The 23,866-nt window shown below is 46.3% G+C and overlaps 2 protein-coding genes and 1 long non-coding RNA gene across 3 annotated transcripts in view; 2 read left to right on the forward strand and 1 right to left on the reverse strand.

Annotated features, from left to right (window-relative positions):
• Positions 1-310: 310 nt before the first annotated feature.
• On the reverse strand, positions 311-9,406 carry HMGN5 (high mobility group nucleosome binding domain 5). Its single transcript, XM_033001553.2, has 6 exons — positions 9,116-9,406; positions 7,932-7,961; positions 7,431-7,460; positions 6,442-6,492; positions 2,293-2,436; positions 311-994 (listed from the first exon to the last, which is right to left on the reverse strand). Exons 1-6 carry the CDS (start codon positions 9,128-9,130, stop codon positions 947-949), a joined length of 318 nt encoding a protein of 105 aa, XP_032857444.1. The 5' UTR covers positions 9,131-9,406; the 3' UTR covers positions 311-946.
• A 9,150-nt stretch (positions 9,407-18,556) lies between these two features.
• Positions 18,557-19,765, forward strand: LOC116963737. The gene is made up of 2 exons (XR_004408370.2): positions 18,557-18,637; positions 19,249-19,765. It is a non-coding gene; the product is annotated as an uncharacterized LOC116963737 (long non-coding RNA).
• Positions 19,766-22,092: 2,327 nt separating this feature from the next.
• Positions 22,093-23,866, forward strand: part of SH3BGRL (SH3 domain binding glutamate rich protein like) — a 36,310-nt gene continuing 34,536 nt past the window's right edge. The window contains exon 1 of the mRNA XM_042807285.1: positions 22,093-22,232. Within this exon, the coding sequence (XP_042663219.1) occupies positions 22,188-22,232 (45 nt within the window). The 5' untranslated portion in view covers positions 22,093-22,187. The remainder of the gene's footprint in view (positions 22,233-23,866) is intronic.

Below are 23,866 nucleotides of genomic sequence, written 5' to 3' on the forward strand. Positions count from 1 at the left end.
TTACCTGAGGAAGTTAAGAAGAGTTGCCAAGGTCAGCCTTCATCTGAAAGCGCTGGCTGGTGTAAATGGGCACATTTCCTCTGAATTCCTCTACTCCCAGACTGGCTGCCGAGAGGCTGGCCCACAACATCACTGTTGTTCAGACAACTGAAGAAGACAAGGGGCTCAAACCCCCATCACACTACGGCCCAAAGCCTTCTAGCTGCACAGGTTCTCTCAGCCTGAAGCCCTGCACTACTGCAACTCTCCTGGAATGTGGTAGCCTCTTCCAGCACTACGTTTGCAGCACAAGCAACAAACCACAATCAGCTTTTGAGGAGTCTTTTTTATTAAGATAAATCCAGCAAAATTCCTAACAGTGGGTACATACAACCAACCTGCCCTTTTAAAAGAAATGTTTGTATTTCATTTAAAAACATGATTACACTTTTATTTATTTATTTTTTCAAAACTGACAAAATAAAATTACATTTGGGAAACAACAGATTTCCAGCTCTTAGGTTTTTCATGAAAATAGCTCACCTTCTTTATAAAAGCAACCCACAGAACCACTGGAATGTTTAACACGGTTATTTGTTTTGAGACCTCCCCACTTTAAGAAACCATACAACACATACAAGGGAAAAATTAAAATCTGAAGTCTGTAAGCATGACTTACACAAAAAGGGACACACTGACAGAAGTCAAAAGCTACCACCACTTATTCTTTCCATGTACCATACAAACTATTACAATCACAAAATTTAAAAACAATGATTTTTTTTTTGTTTTGTTTTGTTTGTTAGGGATTTAATTCCCAAGTAACCGAGATGAAGATGTTCCATAATTAAATTCATGCTAAAAAAACCTGCATTTATAAAATAGTTGATAAAAATATTCCTCTCTGTTAACAATACAGCATGGAGGTACGGATACCAAATGATGGAGATATAGGGCAGGGTTAACATTACTCGGACTTGGCTTCCTTATCATCAGATGCTTCAGCAGCTGGTGCCTATAAAAGTGTTTGGGAAGAATAGAAATATTATTCGTAATGCTAACGGGGTTCCACTCTAACAAGCATCAAAGAGAGACTAGTTTGTTAGCACACACATGGACAACATTTTGTGTAGATAGACAAGAACGCACAGCTACTACAGAAAATATCAACACAACAACATATTGGCTGATAATTCTAAAAATTAACACAGATGAGTATTAATTAATTATCAAGTTGATTCTGGTATGTTAAGTACCTCCAAAGAGGCAGAAGTTTAGAACGTATTTTAGATTAGGATCAATGCTAGGGAAAGTTCAAGTTCTCATCTCTGTAAGTCACAGGGAAGTGTAAGAATTACACATAAAACCACAATACTTGTCTATTGTCCAGACTTTGGGAAAATTGGTTCTCACCTGGTTTCTATAAAAATGTCTGCTATTACTTTTTAAATGAACACACAAAAATTGCAAAGCTCCTACCAAAGAACCCGTGAAGTACATTAGCCCTGTATTAATTTTTAGCAAAGAAGCTCCTGAATTAGTTTCAAAAATGAAAGAATAAACGACCCATTAACTGGATAATGATACTCAACACATGAAGAGAGATCACTGTAAATCAAAAGCAACAGGGAACACAACAGGCTAGTCTGGGTCTACAGGGGCAAAGGGAGCCCGTAGCAAATGTTGCACTTCTACTATCAGCAAGAAATCTGCTAGGAAAAGGCCATCAGGAGCTGACTGAAGCTTGCAGCTAGTCCTAGCAAATGGCAGCTCTTAGGTAAGTAGCTGATGCAGTAAGAACCTGTAAGAAAGAGGCTTGCAGATCAAGAGACAAGACCAAGTTTATTTTGCAGATCTCTTGTTGAATTGTTCTGAGGCGAAGAATTGTTTTAAAGAATTGTGTAAAACTTAAAACCAGATTTCTGGCACAGTACCAACCCGTGCTGAGCAGAAGAGGCAATCCAGCAGTCCGGCGAGGATATGCAAAGTCAGCTCGGGGTTGGATAGCAATCTTACTGAGCCCTATTGTTCCCCTATTCTGCACTTCTCTTGTGCCAACCCTGAGAGGGACACTATGACAGCACAGACCACCTGTGGAAGGGCTCTATCGCATAGCAGGAATGAGTTTGAAGGAGAAATCTATTCTTTCAGGCTCTCCCTGGGAGCTGCCCTGTGCAGATACTGCTGCTGGTCTGTCTTTACAGGATGGCAGTGAAACACACCACCTTCTGACAAGGAGGCCCAGTCTTTAGCTCCTGCAGATGTATTACAAATATGTAATGTTTATTCCCATGTTTACTGTAGCTAAAGTACCTCATTAGTTTTGGTATCTCCATTTTCAGAGTGATTTTCTTCTTTAGCATCCTCTTGTTTAGTCTCATCTTTGCCTTTGGCTCCTTTCTTCCCTTTTGTTGCTGCCTTTTTGTCCTCCTTTTTATCATTTGCCGCCTTTTCTTTCTGTTAAGAAAATAGACCGTGATACAGTAAATGCTAATTTCCACGTTGTACATCTGCATACACACATTCTCAACTCTAAAACCATCTACACAACCTGCTTCTACACACTGAACTTCCTATGGACAAAGATGAGATGAAAGTTTCTAAGGAGCAGTGCTAGTGCTTTCCTTCTATTCTGTCCTGAATGTGCTACTGGGAAGTGCATAATATAAAAGCAGCCATGGCTGGGGTTAAAAGAATTCCTATTTTAAATAGGCATTCAATTAAATTAGCTAAAAAATGTTGGAGTTGAACTGGCCTGTATTTCTGCTGTGCTGCTGAAAGGCATACCACAGAACAAAAAGAACATGTACAACTAGTGGAAATACCAGAATACTTCAGATGTGCTATTAATGCCTATTTAGAAAACTATAACAAAGCTGTAGTCAAAGGACTTTCCCCCTTCCCTGCCAGAAATATTCCTTACTATAATAAACCATTTGTGCAATAAGACAAGTTGGGGGCTCAACAGCAATCACTTCAATAACAACGAGAACTCTGCATTTATTATTTAAGTGCAGTTTCTTATATGTGGACCAGGCTAAATCAAAACAAAAATTGATGCTACAACTTCTGCAGTAATTGTTCTCTATATGGCAAGGTCAGGTCCCGACCCCAATACCGCAACAAGCACGACCCTCCTGAGTTTCACTTCTGAGGATCTACCTCTCGCTGCCAGTAAGTAACTGCAGTAAGCAAACTACCTTAGTTCCTTGCTTGATTAACCTAGTTCCACCAAAGGAACCATAAATATCTGCAAACTTACTACTCACAGGTAAGTGAAGATAAACAGGTAATTACTGAAAAAAAAATATATATATATATCTTCTCAGAAGATGGAGTTGTCTTAGTGACTAGAAGTTATAAAAAGTATACTTTCTTATTTCAACACCCCACTTACTAGTGTACAAAATTAATTCACGTTAAAAATGAGCTGCCTGCTAAGGGTAAACTCATACCCAGTGTATAATGGGCAAAGGCACCTTATTATTCTTCAATGATACTGATGATTAAAAACTCACCAAAATTAACTCCTATAATAATGCAGAAGATTTAAGACAGGAGGTTGGTAGCACTCAAATGGTTGAGTCTCTTTCCTCTCTAACCTCACACTCCCCAGTCTGACCTTGCTGAGGGATTTCAGCCCACCTGGGACACTCTACTACAATACGGTGTTAGGAGCTCCCTTCTCCCAGGCTGTGCCCACTATCAGCAAGCCTCTCCTCCTCTCTGGGGGGACACTGACTTATCAGCAATATGGAGTGGCTCTTTCCTAAAGACGGACGAGAGTCACCAGAGGAGCAAAGAGAAGAGTATGCCTCCACTCACTCTTTTTCCCCTCCATTGGCTGAACAGTCCTCCAGCTTTCAAGAGAGGCAGAGAAAAGATAAATATCATGGTAATATCAGCACCCAAGCATTCTGGTACTGTTTGGCAGTAAGATTTAGAATTGCAATACCACCATGGTATTGGTTTGCCCTCTGTCACTTGAATGGACTTGAAGCACACGTAACTAGTCCACTGTGAAAGGTTCCTCCAGCTGCACTAGTACGCTCCAAACTCACGAGCACAGACATTTTAGTCACTTGCTCTTCCAAAGTCAGCCGTAAAGGATTTTAAAGATTTGGGTTGTTTGAAGAAGGGTATCTTATCCCTTACCCCATTAAAAAAAGACAACAAAGTATTAACAGAGCTAAAACTGTCATTCTCTGTAGCCCACTCTTTGCTGGTAAATCCCCTCTTAAAAAAGCATTTGAGAAGAATCCACAGAAACTGGTTTCCATGGCTGGACTGACCAGGGAGAAAGTATCCCGCAGCACACAACTGTGAGTGAGGACCCTGGATCTCTGCTCTGTTCTGCAAGATCCGCAGCTTCTGAGGACAAGCTAACAGCTAGTCTGTAAGAGATCAAGCACCTTTCCACAACTGAGTGAGTCCAAGAAAAAAAAAAATCCAAGGAGACAAAGTTATTTTTCAATTTCTAAGCTTCTTCCCTCCTCTCAGCTAGTTCTGAGCTACTATCATAGTATTAATTTTCCAATACAGATGGCAACATCAAGTCAGTAATAAGGGCACATGTTTTATAGTGATAAAACTTTTTTCCCAGCTGTTTTTCAATATGGCTAAATTTAAAAGGTGAAATCTATTCTGACACACAAAAAAACATTCAAAGAACCTGAAGATTGTAAAGGTAAGTATTTTGAGGGAAACAAAAATTAAAGATGTCTGCACAAGTCTTATTACATTCCCCTTTGCACAGATACCAATCCAGTATTAGGAGCTCTAGAGAACCAAAAACGCAGTTCAAGTATCCTGACTTCAAACCAGCACCTCAGAAGCAAGAGGACCAATGCTTTCCCAGTCCAACTGGGAGGCAATGTGCAGGGAATGACCAAGGCACCACTCCCAGCAGAACTAAACTGTGTATGATCCCAGAGGGTGACCGCACCATACAGCTTGTGCAGTGAGAGACCAAACGTTAAGTTTCAACAGTTCTTAACTTCTGAATGCCTGTTTTCACAACTTTTAAGATACAGTTAATGAAGATTTTGTGTATAGACGCTCAGATGTTTCCACAAAAATGAAGAAGCAAATTTGACAAAAAGAAAATACCAACAAGGCGCATCATATGCAACTGCACAGACCTCTGCATGGGCCATCAGCAGAGGCTGAACCCAGGCCTTCTAGATCCCCAAGCCAGCTCTCTGCCACTTAGGCTGGAAGAGCAGCCACCAGCAGCAGGCTCTCCTCTTCCCAGGGACCAGCCACTAGATGCAATCCAGAGTGTGCCAGCCGCCCGCGCCACAGGAATGCGGAGCAGCGGGGTCCCTAGGTTCCCCTGCCGCTCCGGAATGGGATCTCGAAATCCGGCTGCACCACCAAGACACAGATGTGAAAAACTTGCTCTGCACACCACTGTGATTACAGAGCTGAGATGCGGGTCCCCAAAATGACAAGCGGGGTTCTCCTTCTTCTCCATTTCTCATGACGTCTCTGCTGCTCCATATAGCAGGACTTAGAGATAGAAAAGTTTTCAAGATCTGGAAGTCTGCTGTGCCATATGCAATTGCAAGGCCTTTTAATGTACAGAAAAAAGGTCCTGGTTCCCAGCCCATCATCCCCTTTTGTAACTAAAGCACCTCCCACACCTGCGCTTTGCCCATATGACCATCCAAAACCACAAGAGAAAATGTATGATAGGAACAGGTTAAAAGAGAACACTAAAGTTTTGGTTGGGTTTTTCTATTTTTTTTTTTTTTTTTTACCCCGGATACAAAATCCCAATACAATCTGAATATTTACAGATAGATCTAAAAAAATCACTGCAACTGTGACCACTGGGGAATTCTGTGACAGGAAGGGGGTATAAAGAAATACTTCATGGATTGCAGAACTGTCCCCTTTTAAATTTCAAACTGTTGCTCCAAAGCAAAAAGGAGCTTTAAATAGCTAACTGACTATACTGTCAGATAAGTCAGTATTTTTGACATTTCAAAAAACTATCCAGCTTAAGGAAAACGGTATGTACAACTTCATCTCCAGTGATTAAAGTTTGATAAACTGATAACTAACTGAAAAGAGTGCCTTTGAATGAAAACATAATAAGAAACTGTAATCAAAAGCATGATTTTCAATGCCTTCTCTAATTGAGTCTCTGATCTCTATTCAAAGCATCATTCTCCCAACAAGGAATTATATGAAGCTTCAGAACAGCATTGCAAGGCAAGCAGTAAAGCCTCACCACAACCGATTTAAAATCTGTTCAGTTTACCACGTTTTTTCACTAGGAATTAGATAAAATTGTCTTTACATCTTTCACGTTCTTTTAACTCACATAATTCAATCTTAAATCTTTAAAGAAAATTTCAAAAGCCCCGAATGGTTAGTTGTGGATGTTTTTTCCCTCCTATAAACACCTTGAGAAAGAAAAGCATAACTTGAGTTCAAGAGATCTGAAACACTTACCTTGGGTGCTGCCTTTTTGGGCTTTGGCTCCGGCTTAGGCGGAGCAGGTTTCTGTACAAAACATACATAAGAAACAGAGTCAGATGAATGCTATAAATATTCTAACAATAACAATACGTTGGTAACTTTTGAAAACTATTGAAACAAAAAATAGTTCAGAGCTGTTTGCTTCACTGTGTAGCATAAAGGAGTAAAGGGCAGAGACAGATCAGTATGTTTCGTTATCCAAACCCACGTTTCCTCATGTATGTTAGGGCAGTTCTGGTACAGATGCTGACAGTAGTAGTAAGTGAATCGTTAAGAGTCTAGGTGTTACTGTCTGCTGTGAAGGTAAGCGTATATCAAAAATTAAAGGCATTAACATTTGGACATAACTCTACACATGAACACACATCTCTGCTTTCACTAAAATTACATATTTTGTTTTTTAAATAGCAACCGTTACCCACTCGGCATTTCTAAGATGGCTTAAAAAAGGGCCGAGTGCGTCTGTAGAAAAGGATGCCAAGAACCTGTCTAAGGCTGTGACTTTGGGCTGGACCCTACTGCATGACACAGATTCACACTGTCTAGGCCTCAGTTTACCCAGCAGTTGGGCCCTCAAAATTTGCCCCTCAAAACAGGCAAATTACAAGTACAAGGAGAGAGCTGGTAATTTATACAGCTATGAGCAGGTATTTGTATGGAGAACACCTACAGAGAACAAACGTATCTTGAAATCAATATTCCTTAACTCTGGATACTCACGTGTCCAGATGGAATGTTACCTAACACACATGTTGTATCTCACGTGAAATATCTACAGGTCTGCAATGTGTTGATATTTGAGGACAGGAAACATAGGAGTTTTACTTTTAAATATTGCAATACTTTGCCTTTCACAATACTGGTGGGAAAAAAAAAAAAAACAAATAGTTTCTCTGTAACTTTCCCCTAGAACTTAGCATCCCATGTGATGTCATATTCAAAGAGTAAATAAAGATACTTACAGCGGATAGTCTAGCCGACCTTCTCTTTGGCTGTGTAAAGAAAGATGTGTCACTAAAATTCAGAGAGAACTGCAACCCAGCATAACATTGCACATGCACTGCATCATGAAACCCCACACGAACTCTAGGATTTATGAAATTATGGGCATTATGGCAATGACTTCCCAGAAGTGCGGCTTGGTTCAATAGTTCTTGCACTATGCCGCTGCCCTTCTACACCCGCTGAGTTGGTAAGTGACAAAAGTTTTTTTGACTTCCAGGAGCTGTGCCGTTGAGGCTCTGTCACCGAGATGTTGCCCGTAAGGATGAAGGGGACACGTTCCCACCGGACCCAATGGCCTCCAGTCTCGGCCCGGTGGAAGCCAGGCTGCCCTGCGCCCACCTCAAGCCCACGAGATGGGCCTGGGCACCGCGAACCCGACCCACGCGAGGCGTGGGGACCCCCCGATTTACGTGGAGCACCACACAAGTACTTGGAGGCACCAAAGAAGCAGCTCCTACCTCCTCCTTTGCCTCGCCTTCAGCTGGAGCCTGCAAGGAAAGCGAGAGACGGGAGGTGAGAAGGTGGCAGGACCCCGGGGCGGGCAACACCCCCCGGGGTCAGGAGCGAGAAGGGAGATTGGGGTGGGGGGAGGATAGCGATGGCGGCAGACACCCCCCCGTTCTCGGACTACAACTCCCACAATGCCTCGGGGCCACCGAGGCGACGTCACCACGCCGAGACGTCCCCGCGTTTAAAAAGTTCCCGCCAAATTACCTGCCACAACAAGGTCGTCGCCGGTTCCGCGCCAAGGACAATGTCGGCCACCCGGCCCCGCCGCGATCGCGCCCGACCGGGGGGTTTCGGCTTGGCCCCGCCGCCCCCGGCCCCGCCGGCGGGGCCGGGGGCGGCGAGGCCGAGCCGAAGCCCCCCGGGCGGGTGATGTTCCCGGTGGGTGGGGGGCGGCCCCAGTGCCCGCGGGCAGAGGAGCGGGGGCGGGGGGGGGGGGGGGGGGGTGGAAATCGGGGCGGTGGGGCCCGCTGAGCCAAAGTTACTAATTATGGTGGTGAATCCCTTCCCCGTTTTCCTTCAAGGACAGTTTCAAATTCTGCGCCGCCTAATGGCTCCAAATTACCATTGCACAACCATCTGGTATGACAAGAAGTGGGAGAGGAGAAAAAAAAAAAAAAAAAAAAAAAAAAAAAAAAAGGAGAACAAAGGCAAACGCAGGAGAAAGAAGCACCGTTTAAACCCAAATCCTCCCGGGGAATGGCTCCGATCTGCCCTAAAATGCTCCGGGAGGAGCTGGGGCCGTTCGGCCGCGGGGTTTTGGGCGCTGGGCGAGCGGCAGAGCCCTCCGTGCCTGGCGCTGCCTGCCTGTGTTCTCCATAGGGGCAGCAGCAGCACTATGGCTGTTTGTAATCCAGCATGGAGACACTGCTCAGCCTTCTCCTTGCAAACAAAACAGCCCAAAGTGAACTCACAGGCTCCCCTGCCCGCGCCGAGCAGCCCCCAACACACGCCCTAGCCCTCTCCCTCCGGTCCCAGCTCCACTTTAGGACATACAGAAAAAATTAAAAATGCAAAAACTCCACATAACACACACACGCGCGCGCGCAAAAATTTACAGATAATTTTGCAAATGCTGCTTTAATCTCTCCCCTTCGTTCCCCATCTGTCTCCCCTATTTTTTTTTTGTACTTACCTTTCTTTTGGGCATAGTTGCACCTTAATAGTTGATTGCAAAATATATAGATATAGATATATATAAAAAATAAATGTAACCACCAAAAAACTGTTTCAACCGTTCTGCAAAAATTGAAAAAAAAAAAAAAAAAAAAAAAAAAAGAAAGATGTATAAGGGACCAAGAGTTAATTGCAGCAGAAACTGAACAAAAAAAAATCCCCCCCTCTTTATTGCAAACAGTAAAATACACCAACACGCAACCAAACTGCATGAATGGGGAGCGCGAGATGGGCCCAGCCGCCGAGTGACGGCCGCGGCGGCCAATGGGCGCGCGGGCAGCGGCCCGAGAGGCGGGGCGTGGTCGGGGAGGCGGGGCGGCGGCCGTAGCGCGAGAGACGCTCGCAGACGGAGGGACGGCGGCTTTACGCTGTCTGCGCAGCGGAGCCGGCCTAAAGCGCGCGGTGAATACGGCGCCACCGCCGCCGCCCGCAGCCCGAGCGCGGCGGGCCGGGAGGCGAGGCTGGAGCGGGGGCAGCCTCGGGCCGCCGCCCCGCCGAGCGCCTTCGCGCACGCCGCCTCCTGCCCCGGCGGCCGCAGATTCCTCCCTCCCCCCCCCCCCCCCCGCCTCTCTTCCCCCGCCTCCTTCCCCGCGTTTCCCCCAGAGGCCGGGAAAGAAACTTCCCCGAAAGTTACCACAGGCCGCAGGACGACAACATGGCCGCCTCGGCAGCGGGTCCGGCCCTCCCGCCGCGCCGGGCTGCGGGGGTCGCCAGGCCGCGGGGCGTTGCGGCCTGGCAGCCGAGGGCCGGCGGCGGCGCGGCCCGGGGCGCCGCGGGCGGGGGGAGCTGGGCCGGCCGGCGCTCGCCGCGTTCCGTCTTTGCGGTACCTGTTGGAAAGGGCCGCCGGCCCCCCCCCGGGTCACCTCAGCCGGCCCGGTTGGGGGCCAGCGGCCTTTGTCCGCCCCGGCCCCGCGGGGTGAAAATGGGGTGACCGTAGGGTGTAACTGGCTCCGGGGCTGGGCGACGGCCGGTCCAGGGGTGTTGGGACCAGTTGTGGCTCTGAAGTTGGGTTTCAGTCTGTTGCATTTTGGCCGAAGTGTGCGAGACCTTGGCTTCAGTCGGGCCTGTGAGTTTGATGTGGGCCGTAAGGTGAAGTCTCAGTCTTCTGCACGGATTAAGGAAAATTTGCTCGTTTCCATCATACCTAACTGCAATTTCTGTCAGGGTTTTTCGCCATCTGTTCTGTTTGGGGAAAGCTCAAGGCCTGTAAATACCACCTTTAGGACCAAAGCACTGTTCAACTTAACAATCGGGAGCTGCTGCTCTGAGGTGTCATTGTTCCTGTAAAAGCCAGTCTAATCTCTTTCTAAAAATCTACAATAAAGGAAATTATGCAGTCTTCCTGGATAGCCAGTTTCAGCACTCAGCTGTCCTTAAAACCACAGTTTTCCCCAGCATCTAAACTGTACTTTGGTTGTGAATTTAAGTTTCTTTGCCCAGTGTCTAGCAGATACAAGAAACAGTTAATCATCAATTTACACTAGCAGTTTTGATACAATACCATTTCACATAATATTATCATAGTCTCCCTTAATTTTTTTAGACTAAACAAGTTCTTCCAGGTCTCATGACCTCACAGGCCATATTTTCCAAACCTTTTATCATTCTTAGGCCACTCCAGACTCTCAACTTTGCATTCTTCCTTATATCTATATCCAATAATCAGGTTAATGAAGTAGCCTATCTCAGCATGGCATTTGCTGACTTTGCAATAGCATCACTGTGTTGGTTCAGATTCTTCTGATCCCCTGTAATCCCTGGATCCCTTTTCAGTGCTGCTCTCTGAACAGCTGTTTCCCCTATTCTTGTCAAATTCATGGTGACTTTTTGATTTGTCACTTTTTATGTTGCCTCAAAGTGCTTATATGTTAATAGTTCTATATAGTTAATATTCCTTGACTTTGGAGTTAAGCTTAGCGGTTTTACATCCACTGTTCTTCCCCTTTCCTCCAGTCAGTGTAGAACCATCAAAAGCCACATTTTTTTTTGTTGATACTCATCAGTTACTCACAAATGTCTATGACTGGCATCCTAAATACTGGGGAGTGCATTTTCCAGGTGCTGCTGACCTTGGTGTAACCATGCAACAAAATGCAATTTAGTCTGTTCATTCCTGCTGCTACCTGTTGCTGTCATCTAAAAAGGTGTTTAGTAACTAGTGGTGATTCACTTTATTTGAAGGCTGAAGGAAAGAAGGTACTTTTTTTTGTTTTATTTTGTGCCTTCCTTTATTTGTTCTCCTTTTCTGTCAGTAATAAGATTCTCTTTTGTTTTGCTCTTACTTCCAATGTGTATAAATAGAACATGTTCCTATGTTAATGGGTTTCTTTCTCATTACCTGTTAATCATGCCACTTTGAAGTTCTCCTGTAGTAATATTTTAAATAGTGTTTCCAATAGTATTCTCCATCTTCTGAACTAAAAATTGTCTGAAACACATTTCAGGAGCTCTTGGTCTTCTTTCAAGAGCCTGTGTCCGATAGCAGAAGTTCTCCATTGCCAACAAGGTTTGTGCTTCAGATGCTTTTGTCAGTTGACTTGAAAGGTTTCATCTGTCTCTGCAGTTATTGTTTTGCTCTTTCTATATTCTGCAAGAAGTCTTTGTACATTTGTGGAAAAGGAACAGGAATTTGTTTGAAGAGTCTGTCAACATCTGAACAACTTTCATGACAAGCGGTTTTGTTGAAAGCTTGGATCAAAATGTGCACTGCAAATCAAGCATGGATTTAAAATTCACTACTAATTTTTGAATTCTATTTGCTATTCCTTCTTTTTCACTTTTATATTTTTTCAAACATTTTGACTTTTCTAAAAATGTTCATTGAACCACAAACTGACTTAAATAATCATTAGTTAAAAGATCACTTCCCTCTGAATAGATGGGATAAACTGCTGTGAGATGCTGTTATGCTGAAAATACAAATGGCTGTTACTGTGCAGACCTGTAGAAAATTGCAGACCTGGTTCTAGCCTATGGATATTCTAAACACCCTTCCTTCAGGCCAAGTGGAAGGAGTGGTTAAATATTCCCTTATGCAATAATAACTGGAAAGACTAGGAAGTCACCTATCAAATCAGTGAGGGGGGGAGGGTGGGGGTGGCCACGGCTGGTTGAATTGTCTTCGAAATCACTGAAGTTGCTGTATGTTTGTGACCAAAACCAGGCAGCAGGTAAAAGAAGCACTGACGTGCATGTCCATGTGATGAAGACCTTCCGTCCTTGCTGTTCACCTTCGGTGTTAAAGCAAAGGAGACCGTGGTTCCACCATCATTAATACAGCGGCACAAATGTGATCCAGCCAGGGAGCAGGCTCACTACGACATTAGTCACCGCACACGGTATGGAGCTTACAGTGGCTTTATGACTGTACGGTAGCTTTACATTGGGTGTGGAAAGACAAAAAGGATTTGATGACATGTTGGAATGGCATGGACTGATACACCTAATCAGGCACACAGACTGCCAGTGCAAAACTAATCAGTTAAACCTTTTTGATAAATAAGGCCTAGGAGAGCAAGTTTATTCTGGATCATTAGTTTGTACCATGTGACCTTTTTTGGCATTTTTGCCCAAACTGGCGCTTTTAACTCAGTACAAAAAGACCTAAACCTGAATTTATGATACCATATTGCCAGGCTATGTCAAGAGTAAATCAAAGCAACAAACTAGAAAATCTTTTTTGTGCTACTGTTTCCATGAGATGACTTCATGCTAAACTTTAAATGCTACTTCTATAACTAGGTTATTAACTGCAGAGGTAAAACCATCCAGTCTATAAACAGAAACTTATGACTATGTCAAAACAAAACACCGACACAGCCTGCACTCTGAATAGTCGATGTGAACGGCCTACACGAAACTTACAGAGCAATGCTCAAATATCGAGAATTTATTAGCAAATTGGGAAATGGCTGACAACCTAAGTGCAAGAAAGTACATTCAGGCTGAAACTAACACACCTCAGTTTAGGTTTTGCCCCTTATTTGCAAAATAGAGCAAGAGTCGAGTCAACTCGATTTTGATACCCTAGTGGTCTGACTCCTGGTTGCTCTGTGTCTATTAACCAGTCATCTCAGGGATCTGCATCTCTCTGACATCTTCCAAGGTGCGGTTAACCACATCTGGAATGTTGGATGGTTTTCAAGATGTTTGCTGGTCCACAAGTAGATATTCCTGCTGTTGCCCAAGGCAGGAATGTCCTGCAGAGGAGGAGAGCCTGTTCCTGATGTCAGAGGAGATCTGTAGCACTTGACAAATGTTTTCCTAGATCACCTTCCTGAACTGAAGGAGATCAAGATACTCCTGAATAAAGGCAAAATATACCAAAGTCACTCTTTGGTGATTGACTTCTAGCCTTTCCCAAATAGGCGGTTAGATATATGTTGCTTTCTCGTTCCTTTGTGCTAAAATTCATGTGAGTTTTGAACATCAGGGGATTCCTTTCCACCATGGGATCTCAGTATTCCCGTAGCTCTCGCTGAGGTCATGTTCAGACCCCAGGCATTTTATTCCCCAATTCATTTGGCTCTAATGCGTAAAGACCTGGTCTTACTGAAGGTACAGTGATTATGCTGTTCAAGACCTCTGGAATCAATATCTTCAATATCTCTGGAATCAGAAGGGTGGATGAGACGCACCCGCAGGTGCTGATGGCGCGGCGAGGCTGCCCTCACTGCCCTGCTGACGGCTGGGGCTAAACCAGCAGCAAGCGTGGCGTGGGCTCTGGACACATTCAACTCAGCCTGGTTCATCTAACTGTGCAACAGCCCCTTAATCACCAGTTTAGAGGCAAGGAAATTAGGATTCTGTATGTGTTCGTAGTCATGGGACATATGACAATTAATACGTACATTACTTGGTGGAAAAATACTATAAAACATGTTTTCATGTTATGTACCTGGCATTTAAAGTGTCTGTTGGCCTTGTTCTGTATAACTTGTGGGATGAGTGAATTACAGATTCATAGAAGTTTGTGCTTGGTTAATTTTATGGTTTGTCCTGGGTAAAAATTGATTTATGTGTCAAATTTAGTATTGATTGCGATGAAACATTTAGTACTTATTAATTTGGGAACATGAGGGTATAACTGTTGGTTGGTTTAGGATTCACATTGGGTTTATTTGTTCATCTTTATGTCAGTAAAACTTCTGGCTTAGCTACATCTTTCTACCTAGTCCCCATCAGTAAAGGGGATGACTGCAAGCACCGACGTAAATGCAGACTTTCATTAAACACGAAATACAGGTAAGAAGACATTTCAATCTGCTGCAGTCAGACAAGCTGACTATCAGCAACAAGTTTGTCTTTTAGTTATTTCTTTCCTCCAGTTTTGGTTCTTTAAAAGAAGATGTAATTTGGAAAAGCAGTCAAAACTAAGACTACTGCTAAAATGAAGCTAGAAAAAGCACAAAAGAAAAATTAGTAGTTTCATCAGCAGATCAGTTGCTAACGCTGTAATTTGTTTGCCTTTTCCTCCACAATGATAGCATGGTATGCACTGCTGTACAGGTCTCAAACGTATGATGACTGCTATTACAGTAACAGTTCTCTCAAAAATATGAGGTTATGGTAGTACATGTGAGAAGAGAAAGGCAAGTCTGAAGAGCGTCAGGACTCACATGTGTGGGCGAAGTGATGCGAGTTCCTGGCCTTGCATGAAGCACCGTGTGGAGTCCTGTCCCCAGAACTGGGATACACCCTTATTGCGAGGTCGCATGATGGCAAAAAATGCAAATGCCATACTGGGATGCATAAATACAATCTGCAAAACAAGAACAACTTCCAGAGAGCTACAGGCAGGATTCATCTATACAAAAGCAGATGCTTACATGTGGGTTAGTTGTCTGGACTTCTGTAGTCAGCAGAGAAAAGCAGGCACCTTTGGAGTCTGGTACACTCCATTCTAGGACAGATCTGCAAACTGGCATTATAAACCAGAAAATGTATTTCCTCACCTAACACAAGGGAGATTATTAAAAGTTTTGGTGACTTCTCAACATAGAAATAAGTGGAAATGTCTACTACCCTTACAACATGGGATTAACTCCACCGGCTCACTTAACAGAGATGATGAAAAAAAAAGGAGGTGGCAAGGGCAGAAAACACAACTGCAATGGGAAATGCCTAACGTCTCAATGTAGACCACGTAGGATTTATGTGTGAGGGTGAATGGTTAGACACTACTAATGACCTTTTACAGAGCAGCTGGTCAGGAAAGCCAAGAAAGGAGAAGCAACTCTCAATTTGGTTGAGGGAAGAGAACAGGACCTAACCAATTGGTCTTTGAATCAGTGACCATTACGTACTTAGGAGTCACCACTCTGATCAAAGCAAGAAAAGCCAAATAAATGCCCTGTTGTTCTTAATTTTGGAAAGGGGGACTCTGTAACAGTGAGAAAGCTTCTTGAAAAAAAGCTGAAAGGAGTGGCTAAAAGAATAAAAGGGTTTTATGCAGCATGGAGACTACTGAAAGACATCACATTGGAAGCTCTGATCAAATGCATATCACCTGTCAAAAAAGCATGTAGGAAGATCAAGCATGGCTAAAAAAATGGCTAAAAAAAGTCAAACATGGCTAAATGGATGGACATGTGAAGCTATTGGAAACAAGGCATCCTTCAAAATGTTGGGTTTGTGTTTTAATGAAGAAAACAGAAAATACTCTAAATAAGTGAACAGTAAAAATAGTTATGTAAATAACAGAGTTGGACACACAACTAGCAAAAAGACTTAAAAAGCATAATAAATCATTTTTCAGTCTTGTCAGGAGCAGGAAGCCTGAAAGACATTTTCTAGAACGAATCGGCTATTGAGATATAAAAGCAGTATGTAGAAAAGACAATATTGGAACAGAAAACCCAAATGAGTGTTTTGCATCTGCGTTTATTGTGGAGGAGGCTGGGGAAGTTCCCAGACAGGAACTCACAAGCCCGCCTGAGGATCTGTCTTGTGCTGAAGCATCGGAAAGGGTTAGAATAAATCGACTAAGCAAATAATAACAAACTAACCATTGCCAGATGGTCCTCACTGCACTGCAGAAGTGTGTGAGCCTGTCTTTAAAACTGCTTCCACACACAGCCTTGGGAGATGGTTGATGCCACCAGGTTTTCAAATCCATTCCCAGGGAGACTCAGCACGTGAGAGGGTTGTGACCAAGTAAGCACAGTGAAGCTTTACAAAGCCATGCTACTTATAGCACTTTTTTTTTAACAAGTCTTTCCAACAGCCGTTTGAAGATGTCCAGAGTGCAAGGAGAGGGAAGGGGGCAGAGCAAGCCTGTGTGCCAGTCCTTTGACCAAAACTGTCTTGGTCCTGGGAAACCCCAAGCCCTCTTCAACTGTGAATGTACTGATTATCTTGCAAGTATGTAAAAATTTATCTTGAAACGATGGCATGGCAGGCATCATGTACTGATTTGTAGCCCCACTTCCCCTTCTTTCAGCTGTTTTGAGCTCACAGCAATCAGGAACTGCCGTTTTGTCACTGGACAGGCTCAGGGAAGGCAGGATTTAGTGTTCAGAGCACAAAAATGTGTTCTGTCCAGCCCTGGTCCTGAGTTAGTGGGATCCAGGGACCAGGCAAGGCTGTTGGCAGCCTTCTGCAGTGTATTTTCTGCCTTTTGGGGCAGCAGCTCAATGTGAATGTCCAGTTGAACAAACTGGCCTAAAATGGCATTAAAAGGGTAACTATTCCTATTATTCTGGCTGAAATCCAGCTATCTGTAGTATCCCCTTCCATGTACTTCCCTCAGGTACTTGAGAGTTGCTAAACACTACAGGAGCATGCACAGGGCTTGTCAGAGACGGGGCCGGCTGGTGGCTCAGAGCCTGTAGGATGGATGGCCACTCCGGAGCACAAGGAAAAGGAAGGATTAAACTTGCAGCAGGTTGTTGTGTGTGGCCAGTCCCTCCCTGGGCAGAAGTCAGCAGAGGGACAGGAGGGTGCCAGGGGCAGGGAACGGTGACAATCCCCATAACAGCTGCTGTAGCTGAGCCCTGTAATGGTGCTGTCAGTACCGGTGTTGCAGCCCGGGCAGCTGTGTGAGCCGCAGCAGGGAGCTGGGGCAGGAGTTGGGGTCTGGCTGCTGATGGCCAGCACTGGCCAAGCAGGCGACCCTGGCAAGAGCACAGCTCCTGCTGCGGCCTTGCTGCCACTGCAGACGTATTGCTGGGCAGGAATGCAGAACCTCCAGCCTTTGGACTAGTTGGCACCTCTGGCTTCGGTTTAGATTTTTGCTTGGGTTTTTTTTTAAGCATAAGATGTACATTGCCAAAAATATTTTAAAGGGCTGCCCGGCCTTAGACTTGTATAAGGCTTGGCAAAACTGCCCAGATCAATTCTGGCAGGTAGAGGGGTACAAAGGGAACAAACTAGTAAAGTGGAACAGGTGGTGTAGAAGACCCTGGTGAAAGAGTTGGGGTGTTCAGCCTGGAGAAGAGAAGGCTTCGGGGAGACCTTAGAGCAGCCTCCCAGTACTTAATGGGGGTAGAAGAAAGGTGGGGAGGGACTCTTTATCAGGGGCTGTGGGGATAGGACGAGGGGTAACAGTTTTAAACTGAAAGAGGGAAGATTTAGATTAGGTATAAGTAAGAAATTCTTCCCTGAGTGGAGGGTGAGGTGCTGGCCCAGGGTGCCCAGAGCAGCTGTGGCTGCCCCCTCCCTGGAAGGGTTCAAGGCCAGGTTGGACGGGGCTGGGAGCACCCTGGGCTGGGGGAAGGGGTCCCTGCCTGGGGCAGGGGGGTTGGGACTGGATGGTCCCTTCCAACCCAAACCTTTCCGTGATCTACACGACATACACTTGGCAGCTGCTGCAGTGCAGTGTGTGTGTACGTGGGGTCATCCTCCAGCTTGGTTCCATCCCAGTGCCATCCAACGAGCCTGCACAAGGACGCTCCACGCTGCCGGCCCGTCACAGCACAGTGCCCAGGGCTGGGAGCTTCGCTTCAGCCCAAGCGCCCAGGCAGGTGCTCCCAGGCCCCCAAAGTGGAGTTTTAATTCGCATTTACAGAGCTCCAGGCAACTGTCAAGCCACCCATCCCGCCTGTGTTTGCAAGCGGAGACCCAGGAGCGAAGGTTACAGCCCGCATCCCCTGCATGCAGGCCGCTCCTCCGGCGCGAGCCGCGCTCCCGTTCGCCCCAAGCAAAACCCAGCCGTGACAACGGGGTCGCCAAACGCAGGGAAAACCGCTGGGTGCTCCTGCAACCTGCAGGCCCCGCGGGTGTCCCCGTTACCCGGCGGTGCGGGGGTGTCTGTGTGTCTGTGTGTGTGTCTGTGTGTGTGTCCCCGGGCCAGGCCCGAGCAGGCGGGGGGGGGGGGGGGCCGCGGCGCCGCCCTGCGCCAGCAGGGGGCGCGGTCCCGGCAGGCAGTGGCGGGCGCGGGCGGGGCCGCTGGCGGGGGGGCCGGGGGGGGCCGGCACAGCGGCACCGGGGGGGTCCCGGGCAGGGACGGAGCCTGCAGCCTGGTCTGGCCCTTCTCGTGCCGGTAATACTCTTGGGGACGGCTCCGAGGGGGTGCGGCGAGCACCCCGCGCGAAGCGGCAGCGGGTGCAGGCGTTAATCCCGGGGCGGGGAGGTGGTTCGCGTGGCGGGCTGTGGCACACAGGATCGCTTCTCTGCGTGCTGAGGGGTTCAGCGTCACCCCGTTAGTCCCGCCGCAGCGGTACGCGGCAGGCGGACGGCGGGAAGACCGAGCGCCATGTTCGGGGCAGTGGGGTTTACTTCCTCGTGCAGCCAGCTGCCGTGTGTCTTGCACAATTATAGACCAAAACAAAGAAACTCCGGCCTTGCTCTGATTCCAAATGAGAGGGAGGAGGAGAAGCAGGCCGGGACTTCTCCACCCTCTTCCACAAACCTGCGGGCGCAGGGGAGCGGAGTTTCCACCCCCCGCAAAGCGGCGGTGTGCTGGCACAGGCGGCAGCGGGACGTGGCTCTTGCGGGGTGAAGCCAGAGGTGCTCTGAGCCACAGTTTGCCTTCTGGCTCCCATTATTGGCAAGCTTGGTAGGCTGGGATTGGGCATGAAAAATAGATTTATTATTTCCTGTTGAGAGCGTTGGGGTGACATGTCTTACCGATAACACGTCCCTCCATTTCAGAAGTTCGGACGGGTCCAGATCACCTCCTCTAGCAATAGTACGGGCACAATCACGGAACGAAACCTGGCGCAGCCTCACGTTACTAGACAAATATTTGCTGTTTGAATTCTGGATGTATTTCTCTCCGTGGTTACAGAGAAGCAGTGGAGCATTTGAAGCACATGTGCTTCCTGACCTTTTATACAAGAGGGATTTTGCAGTTGATTACTGTAATATCTTTCATTGTGTGATTCTACTACATTTTTCTTCTTTTTTTTTTTTTTTTTTTAATAGCTTAATTTGCCAGTGCTGAGAAGCCCCCATCCTTCTCTGTTATTTAAGAAAAAAAATGAGTAGATCTTTAACATTACCAGCAACATTTTTATCTGAAATCTCTGGATGACTCTGAGGTGGCCAATCCACTGGGCTCCCCACTGGGGAGCACTTACACTCCTGCTGCCACTGAAGTCAGTGCCAGTGCTGCCACTTAGACAATATATTGCTGCTTTATAATATATAAAATAATATAAACCAAAAATCGGCTATTTTGTTTTCCTTCTAGCAACAGTAATAAAAGATGCAGCCTGACAAGATGGCTTGTACAAACACACGCTACAGCAAGTGTACAAAGGAACTGAGGAGATGACAGTCACCCCTGAATATTATATACATACTGTTTTGTTGGCTGCACAAGAGCAGGAGGTTTTCCTCTTAGAGGCATAATATCAATTCGTTCATTTTGTCTGAGGTTTTGGTCTACCTTGAGAGGGATAATTAAACACTTCACAACTGTTTAATAGTAAAAACAAAAATAATACCATGGATTTTACACGAGTAGTCTGGGAGTAGAAAACAATGCTTTTCTGCCAATAGAATAGAAAATTTACTATTATGAGTCAAGAAAACCTAGTCATTTCAATAATACCCAGTTCATGTATTGTTCTTAACTTCATAAATCTTCTTTCATGAAGATAAAATGCCTCCTAAAGTGCACTTTTGAGAGTAATGATTATACCAGTTTTTTTAGTAGGCAGAAAGACAAGGTGCAGCTCATTCCTGTAGAATTTCAACTCTGAGGAGCTAAGTGTGTGACGAGGAGAGGAAGGCTGGCCAGAGACCAGGCGGCCAGCCAGCAGAATGACAAGTGAGCCAAAAGTTCAAATAAACCTATATATCCTGCTTTCCACCTGCATTTTTTCATTCTTTCTGATAAGCTGTGGTTTCTACCTCTCGTGTTCCTTGTCATGAATCAGGTTACAGACTGGTACATAGAGTGGTGCCTTGGAGGAAATGGGAATTATCAGTGCATTTCTGAAGCAGTTGTGAAGGAAGCTCTACAAACACATCCAAAAAACCACTTTTTGCGGAATTTTAATCTCCTGGACTTAACTTGGTTTGTTTTAAAGATATTAAAAAGTACACCATTTGTTTTTATTGAAGCTTGAAATTCCCTGAACCAGGGAATTTTTATTGTGTGCCATCATCCTAAATACATTTTGGTTTACTGCTTTTTCAAAACATACATAAATCTCACGACAGTCTCAGAGTCGGATACATATCGTAAGTAGTATCAAAATTAGGCATGTCATCCTCAAAATATTTCTTTCCTCTTACTATTGGCAAAATAATAAAATTAATATAAATCACTTAATAGGCTTTTTAATTCATTTTTTTAAAAATCTTGTCTGTGGTTAGAAAGAACAGCTGGTAATTTGAAACAGGATCGCTTAATTTGTTCAGAAAAGATAATTTCAGAAATACCTCCTTCCTTTTTGCCAAGAGCAGAACAAGTATCTTTCTTTCATCTTAGTTGGTAGGTGTTACCATTTCAGCTTGCTATGTTTATCACCACAATTATTTTCCACTTTCCGTGAAGTTGCTATCAGAATGTACAATAAAATATATAGAAGGTATTATGTGGAATACCAGAGGAAAGGGGCAGGTGCTGAATGTAAATTTCCCTAAATAACGTGTCACCGTAACAGTTAAGCACTCTTGGAGGTCTCGTCCGGGGGCCCTAGTGAATACAGGCGATGCCATGGCCTGCGGTGGAAGGGCAGCGCGCGGTGGTGGGCAGCGGCCCTTTGGGCCCCGTGCACAGCTCCAGCACCCGGCCAGAGCCTCGCGGGGCTGTCGCAGCCAGGGGCAGACCCGCGGTGGCGGTGCCGCTTTGTGGCTTTTGATGCTTTTATTGTTTGTGTGGAAGATGCTTCACCATGAATTGCGGGAAGGCAAAGAACTCGACTGGATGCCCAGCCTGTCTTTCGGCGTGGGTTGACGCGTCACTTGGACAGCAGCTTTCACGCTGGAATAAATTTTAAGTGGAAACTCTTAATTCTCATTGCCCAGTAACATCTACACAACCCAAACTTCGTCCGTCACCCCTCCAAGTGACAGGCCACGGTAAGGGGGCCGGCGGGCAGGGAGCCGCCGGCTGGCTCCGGCCTCCCGGGGGTAGCGAGGTGCTGCCCGGCGAGGCACGGCCGCGGGCACGCCGGAACGAGAGGAGATGGCGTGTCTCCAGGGCGGAGGGGAAGCTGCCGAAGGGCGGCGAGCGGTAACGGCGGAGCCCAGGGACGGGTCGGTCCTTCCCGGCTCTGCGGCTCCCCCCGCCCCGCTCCTCACCCCCGTGCCTGAGGCAGCGGCCCCGCCCGAGCCCCCGCCGTGCGCCCCCTCCCCCGCACCTCTCGCGTGGTTCGTCGAGAACTCGCCTCGCCCCTTTCTTCCTTTTTTTTTTTTTTTTCTTTTAAAAAAAAAAAAGGCATTTTCCCTCTTCCGGGCTGGGTGGCGGTGACTGCTGGGCTGGCAGCCCAGTGAGCGCGGCGAGGCGGGGCGGGGCTTCCCACCGCCTCCCGCCCGCCCTCCCTCAGCCCCAGCCCCAGCCCGCTCCTCGCCGCGCCGCCCGCTCACACCCACCCGCCCGGCTCCGCATCCCGCCGCCGCCGCCGCCGCCTCCCAGCATGGTCATCAAGGTCTACATCGCCTCCTCCTCCGGCTCCACGGCGGTAAGGGGTGCCCCGGGAAAGTTGTAGCGGGCGGGCGGCGGCGCGGGGATGGGGACGCGGGGGGCCGGGCAGCGTGAGGCGAGGCTGGGGCAGCCGGGTTCGCCCGCCCCGGCCGGCCGAGGGGAGCAGCCGGCGCTCGTGGGGAGGTGTGTGTGCCGCAGCTGGCCGTCGAGAATAAAATGTCATTTCCTTCGTGATTTCGCAGCTTGTTCTGTGAGTTGTGTGTGCCGCTCCCACAGCCGCGGCCGGGCTGGCTTTGGCAGGTCCGAGTGGGTGTCACGCTTTCGCACCGCTCGTCCTGCGCTGGGAGGGCAAAGCCAACAATGTTCGTGGTGTTGTGGTTTTCTTTTTTATTTATTTATTTATTTTTGTTTTGTTTTGTTTTTTTTGTTGTTATTGTCCTTGAAGTTTATTTCTAAGTGGTGTCACTCATCATGTCAATATTCGGTTTTGATTAGTTTATTCCTCTTATTTCAGACAATTAATTGTGGCAGGCATGTGTGGCTACTGTCCGAGTAACTGCAGTTTCTTGCCATGTAGGAATACTGGGTTTGCTTCTTATGGCCCTAGTTCATTGTAGGCAGAGCTCGGTCAGAACACTGTATTTTCCCAAAGCAAAATAATCAATCAAACAAAAAACCTGGGAGCTTTTACCAAGGTTCAGTTGTAGCTTAGAGCAGTAGTGTCCTCAAGATTGTCCAATTTCTGTTTGATCTGTGTGAAAAATGCTCTGAGTCTAAAATCCAGGGGGTTTTGCTGGACTTAGTATGAATGTGCTGGAGACCTACAAAATGCCAGAGATTTACAAAATGCCAGATGTTGCAGTTAATGATCAGTGACTTTTACTGCAAGTAGTTAAAGAGGCTAAGCTGTGTCTGTGTGATGACCTGTCATGTCACTGTTAGGCTGTGTACTTCAGCTGTGGGTTCCCAAACCTGTAGAGGACAGTGAAGTGCAGAAGGTAGAAAAAGCCCTCACTGAATTCTCATTCTCCAGTTGAGTGCAGTCATGAATGTGTGATCTTCAGCAGATAAAATACCACGTTGGTAAGCTTTGCCTTTGATGGCTGTGGTGCTGTAACCCCTCATTTAGCTCTAATGACAGAGGCTGAGCCCTGTAGTGGTGGAGTGCAGATGGCACCGGAGTGTGTGCCTTGGGTGTCCCTGCTGTCACCCTCTTCCCATGTCACTTTCGTTAATCTTGATGTCAGTGTCAACATCGACATCCTGATGCTGACTGTGAAAGCAGATGATTATCTGATGCTGATCTGGAGAGTGTCTTGAAATCCTGAACAGTTCATTCATAAGGGGGAGTCCAAAGGGATTTCTGCTGTGTTTGTACAAAATGGTCATCTGGAAGGAAAGAAGCGGTCATTAGCAAATTGAAAAAGTAATTCTTTCTACGACAGCTGTTAATAGGTTTCAAGTTGACTGACTCAGTTGCTATAGATTGTTATCAGTGACCTCTAAATGGCAGCTATTGATTTCTGTCAGTGTGGTGATACCAAGGTCCAGGGGTGCGCCCGCTGATCTCAATCCTGACCATGTGTTCCGGGTTTTAAATTAGGTTTGTAATTATTAGCTTAGTGGCTTCTACAATGCTGTCTTGTCTTTGTGTGGATTGTACACGTTACA

Source organism: Tyto alba, unplaced genomic scaffold, assembly GCF_018691265.1.
Source record: "Tyto alba isolate M040663 unplaced genomic scaffold, T.alba_DEE_v4.0 Super-Scaffold_5, whole genome shotgun sequence".
NCBI lineage: Eukaryota > Metazoa > Chordata > Aves > Strigiformes > Tytonidae > Tyto > Tyto alba.

What these genes read in the sequence shown, in the direction of transcription:
- HMGN5 (XM_033001553.2), bottom strand. An exon ending in AAGGCGAGGCAAAGGAGGAG is followed by an intron (nt 7,461 to 7,931) that starts GTAGGAGCTGCT and finishes TTCTTTACACAG; the next exon opens with CCAAAGAGAAGGTCGGCTAG. An exon ending in CCAAAAAGGCAGCACCCAAG is followed by an intron (nt 2,437 to 6,441) that starts GTAAGTGTTTCA and finishes TTTTCTTAACAG; the next exon opens with AAAGAAAAGGCGGCAAATGA.